Below are 5,873 nucleotides of genomic sequence, written 5' to 3' on the forward strand. Positions count from 1 at the left end.
AATTTAAATAAGCTCATGAAATGCCTTTCGCTACCAAACCCATTAATGGAATTAAGGCCCATATATGCATCCTTGGTAGAAACTTCTGGGCCCAACAAATCTGGGACGGTATTTTAGAATAAACCAGGGTCCACATTGCTGTACTTGGAAAGCCCATAATTGTTTCCCAAAAATAAATTACAAATGAGAAGATCCACCTTTTTTATCTTTAGTTTTTCAAATTTTTCTATAAACTTGGGGCCTTTTTTTTTATTGTAAATGAGAGGGTTCGAATTCGAAATCTCTCACTTACACTCCCTCCATCATCTCCCCCTCGAGTCCTCTTTTATAACCCCACTAATTGTTGAAAATTAATACATCAAGAGTTATTTTTATTTTTTGTTTCAGCATGTTTGATAATAATTACAACTCTGTCAAACTAATAACTTTATACATTCAATACTTAAACTCTAGATTTTAGAGTTAATAATTTAGATTTCAGTTTTATCAAACGGCTTAATCCCCTTGAAAATTGGGAGACGTGCTTGAGGCATTTGCTTTCCACTCTAAAACCAATGTCAATTATTACGTTTTAGTTATTGCCAACATATAGTCTATCAAATGAACGGTTAAATAGCTATTTTCGAAGCAAATTCTTACCTTGCCATGGCAACATTATCATACTTCCAAAGGTACGAACATTTGCAAGTCAGATCAAGTGACTTCTTTGTTATGGACAATTTCTATTAGTTACATCCATATCATGAATTGGTCAGACTGAATGGAGACAGAATAGTTGAAGACCCAATGCACAGAGTTGACCTGAGAATTGAGATAGGGTTGTCAGCCGATCCAAATGGGTCCCCAAAACTTGTGGCCAGAAATCCAGCAGACCAAACTGAACTCTCAAAAGGGTCCATCTTGGAGAGCTTTTGGATCCACAAAGTTCAATATTTCTCCCCAGTTTTGGTTGTGGCCTGTGGGTATTGTCTCGTTTTCTTATCCAAATTTGAAGGGCTGATGATGGACTTAAATCTTGGATATGATCAAAAATATAATTTTCCTGTTGGAACTTTGCCCACCTGAAATCAAATAAATTGTTCTCAACAATGATTTCAGGTGGGCAAAGTCTGAATGGACTGAGTCCCTCCAACATTCCATAGGAATCCACGGTCACCAAAGATTTGACAAAGGTCTGAATGGACTGAGTCCCTCCAACCTTGGGCTAAGTCTACCACTATACTACGGGCTAAAACAATTTCTAGATTTTTGTTTCAATCCAACCACAAAGACGCTTTAATTAAAATATCAAAAATAGATATGTTTTTCAATTAATGGATTTTTTTTAAATAAGTTTTTTCCCCTCAATACTACACTTACATTAGATCTAAACTATCATATGAATTTGCACACTAACGATGATTATCCTATATTGCATTTATATGTTTTTCCTAATTAACATTACTTTTCTAGAATATAAACACCTGAATTCCATTTTAACACAGAACCTTCATTAATATCACTGCATTATTTCTTTTGAGGGCAAATGATTAGTCCAAGTTACAGATGCACGTTTATACAGCTGATATAATTCAGATTTGTTCCAGTACAGCCCGTTATTATACAAAAGTTGTCGTTCTTCAATTGTTTTTGTAGATAATTGAAATTCATTAAGTAATTCAAAACTCAGAAAATTTAATTATTTACATAATAGACCCCTCCTAAAGGCTAGGTACTGAATTACAATTAAACTTTTAAGGCCGAGTATTATACCAGACACTCAACTAAATTAAAATACTCCAAATTAAGTCGAATTGAACAACTCTTTTGGTCTCTTTTTTTTTTTTTTTTTTTTACTTGGCAGTTTTTGTGGTAAAACACAGTCTTTTTCTTGTTGACTGAGATGTTGACAAGTTCTTGTAAGTTATAGAAAATGATTAACTTTACATAAGAAGCTACTATCATGTCTTATGGGTAATCAAGTCACCTGATCAGATCATAAGATGAATTTTATATACTCATAGGGTGAAGATTTAACTTATTGTTGTGTGAATCATAATCCTCAACTTTGCTGAACATTGAATTTTGGGAGAATTGTGTCAAAAGATATGTATGTATTTTTTTTTTTTAATAATAAGTCTATTTACAGCTTATACATAATTGCTAAACAAAGAAAAAAAAAGTAGATTTGTTCTCAAATAGTAGGCGAGAAAAAACAAAAACCAATATTGCGGTGAAGGTCTAATACACCAATACTATACTTGAAAGCCTAATATCCGTTCACCATTTCTAGGCGTTGCTTTACCAGTAATTTTCAGCTTATCCACAGCCATAAATCTTTTTACTTTTGTTCCACTCAACCTCCTCTTTTAGGAAGAACAAAAAGTTTTCTCCTTTACAAAAACTCTTACTAATAATTGTTGAAAACAAATGTTTTAGTTTGTTTGTTGAACAACTACAAAATGTCGGAGAAAGAAATTGCAGCACTTGAAGAGGGAAATGCCTCAAGTTTTCCCTACAAATCAAATGAAAAAACTACTTTCTGTGCTTCAACTGATGTGGTTTTGATCATCCAAAAGGTTTGCAAATAATATACCTTTTTATTTCTCAATCCGATTGAAGTGAATGATACTGATATAATTTCTCTTTTCTTTTTTTTTTTGCCATTTTATAAGGTATTTGCTGAGGCAATTGGGACTTATTTTTTGATATTTATTGGGTGTGGTTCTGTAGCTGTTAACAAAATTTACGAGTCAATAACATTTCCAGGAGTATGTATAGCATGGGGTTTGATAGTAATGGTCATGGTTTATGCTGTTGGACACATTTCTGGTGCTCATTTCAATCCTGCAGTTACCATCGCTTTTGCCATCTTTCGACATTTCCCTTATAAACAGGCAGGTTTCAAGCTTGGCCCTTCTCTTCATCTCCGTTAATATTGCATTTTTTAGCATAGTACAAAATTTCCTTCTCTAAATGAGTAAATCTTATAGTTTTTCCAATTAAAATGATTTCTTGCCTTTGAGCTAGTCTAGCATGGCTCTACTTATATCCTGATATTGTTATGGCTAATTTCCAGCTACCCCTTTCTTAGAGCATGAAATTTGTAAGAGCAAATATGACACAATATGGTTTCTAACAAATAAATTACTGCAAAAAATTATGGAGATAGCTCTTCAATGTTATATTAATTCACCTTTTTTTCAAATAGATTAGAAATTTGAGCTATTTCCCTTAATGGATTTGCCAAGGTAAAACTGAAAAAATGTGGCGTTGAAGATTCTCAATATTTAATTTGTTGAAAATGGACTTTGCAGGTGCCTTTGTATATTGTGGCACAGCTGTTGGGAGCAATTCTTGCTAGTGGCACCCTATGTCTAATATTTGATGTGAAGGCCCAAGCGTTCTTCGGGACTGTACCAACAGGCTCTAATGTTCAATCTCTGGTCCTTGAATTCGTCATCTCGTTTCTGTTGATGTTCGTCATATCTGGTGTTGCCACAGATAACAGATCCGTGAGTTCAATTATTTGTATTCCCAAAACCGTTGAAGTTGCAGAATTATTTGTATTGAAAAATGCTTATGGCAGTAGGGGAGGATTGGGTTGGGTGGTAAACTAGTAGAGATTGTAAGTAAGAGATTCTGCATTGAAAACTTTCGACGTATAAACAAGAAAAAAAATGTTGATGGCACTCCCTTAGTTGGTAATGACACACTTTTTGACCTTTTGATTATGTTAATTAAATAGATAAAAAGACGAGTCCACCTATAAAAAACAACAGTTAAATAACACATTATCAAGCGATAAACATAAATATGGTAATCCTTAAAATAAAATCAAAAAAGTAGTTTATCCTTTAATTTATTTTTGTTGCTTAAGTTGTATGTCGTTTAGTAAAGGATTTTCCTAAAATGACACCTATTGTTCATTGACTTAACCATGTTAATTAAACAAAAATATCCTTATTGTTTATTGAATTTATCATCACCCCTTTGTATGAATTTATCTCCCCATATCACTAAAAAAAAAAAAGGTCAAAATGGGTGCTATTAACAAATAAGGTTTTGCCTTTACCACGAAAAAGGTTTTGCCTTTTTCCTACATTCCTACATTGTTCTCGTGCTAATAAAAGGTTTTGCCTTTACCACGAAAAAAACAATTGTTCTCATAATATTTTTAGTTAAAATTGACTGCAAACAACATATGTGGCTATACTCTAGGTTATATTAGTTAAAATTTTTCTATTTGCTAGCTCCAGACGTGTGAGTATTGTACTATTGCAACTTTAATTACTAAGGCAATTTTCCATATCACATAGTCCATCAATTTTCAGAAATTTATAGTTTTGTTACTTTTAGGCTTTAAATTGGACAATAAATGTTTATACTATGTTCCTCTGATGATTTTATTCCTTTTTTTTTTTTAATATTAGATGGGATGAAGTTCAACCTGAAATGGTGGAAATTCTTTTTATTTTTGAACAAAATGCTAGTTATATTCTTTTTTGCACTAATTACTTTCATCCCGTTTCACAGATTGGTGAATTAGCAGGAATTGCAATTGGAATGACAATACTAATCAATGTCCTTGTTGCAGGGTACTACAAATTTACTTTCTTCTCTTTTTTGTATAATTATGTGAGCTATGAAGCAACAATATCTTTGCTGCTAGCTATGAAGCAACAATATCTTTGCTGCTAGTCAAATTTTTACCCTCATTTCTTTTCTTTTTTTTTTTTTTTGTAAGAAGATATTCATTTTCTTTTATCCTTTTTTCACTCTGAAAATGAATTGAAATATTGATGGCAGGCCAGTATCAGGTGCATCTATGAACCCAGCAAGGAGTATTGGACCAGCAATAATTATGAATGAATACAAGGGACTATGGATATACATAGTTGGACCTCTTTTGGGCACCATAGCTGGAGGTTTCACCTACAATCTGATTAGATTCACAGAGAAACCGCTTCAAGAATTAACCAAAAGCTCAACCTTTATGAAAAGCGTGTCCAGGGCCAGAACATAGGGCACCATTTTTAAGTTTCAATTCACTTAATTTTCCTTTGCCCGGTGCTCCGAGATCTTGTACAAGAGAGCTGCCAGTGGCTTACCGAAAAGGGTGGAAAATTTTGAGAATGAGGAGAAGGTATATATGGTTGCTTTATCTTGTCCAACTGTATTTGGAATATATTTGAGGGTGCCTATAATAAGTAGAATTCAAAAGAGTTGAGTTTAGTCGGATCACTGGTTTTTTTTTTAAAAATTTTTTTCTAGCAAGGAAGGAGTGGAATTTAAGAAGTGGAGAGTGGACGGGAGATTTGAATCCAAGACCTCTAATTCTGAAGGCCAATTTTTTGCTACCAATGAATGAGTGGGATTTAAGAAGAGAGAGGGTGTATGTGGATTTGAATTTAGGACCTCTAATTCTAAAGGTCTCAACCTTAGCCACTAGAGGATTGCCTGTTGTTATTTCATTTCTTGGAATTTTATTTTGTGACTTAATAAAGTAAAGCAAGATGAAGAAATTACGGACATAGAATGGGCATTGATTTGTTATTTTAATGCAATAAATAGATAATTCTATTTTATGTGTGATTCTTTTTCATTTTTTTGGTTAAAGTTTTCCCACCTTCCCTCCTAAGAGCCTGGATTATGTACAGACAAGACAAGATTGTGATGATGTTTAAAATCTAAACCATGCTTGAATACAACAATACAACAATGAGGAATCCAAACACAGAATCTTTGGATGTGAAATTTTTCTCAACTTTGGCCTTCTACTTGACTTCTAACCTATAATTGCAGTACAGATAATGTCTGTGGCCTTACATAGCAAGTCTATTTTGGGAGGGCACTTTCAGCTTATAAAGTTTTCCCAATGGTGAAGGGCTCCA

The 5,873-nt window shown here is 33.3% G+C and overlaps 1 protein-coding gene across 1 annotated transcript; it reads left to right on the forward strand.

The window, feature by feature from the left end:
- Window positions 1–2,441: 2,441 nt before the first annotated feature.
- Window positions 2,442–5,005, forward strand: LOC113752528 (probable aquaporin NIP-type). Its single transcript, XM_027296640.1, has 5 exons — window positions 2,442–2,558; window positions 2,655–2,876; window positions 3,297–3,494; window positions 4,516–4,577; window positions 4,789–5,005. The coding sequence occupies exons 1-5, from the start codon at window positions 2,442–2,444 to the stop codon at window positions 5,003–5,005; spliced, it is 816 nt and encodes a 271-aa protein (XP_027152441.1).
- Window positions 5,006–5,873: the final 868 nt, after the last annotated feature.

Source organism: Coffea eugenioides, chromosome 11, assembly GCF_003713205.1.
Source record: "Coffea eugenioides isolate CCC68of chromosome 11, Ceug_1.0, whole genome shotgun sequence".
In the NCBI taxonomy this organism is placed as follows: Eukaryota; Viridiplantae; Streptophyta; class Magnoliopsida; order Gentianales; family Rubiaceae; genus Coffea; species Coffea eugenioides.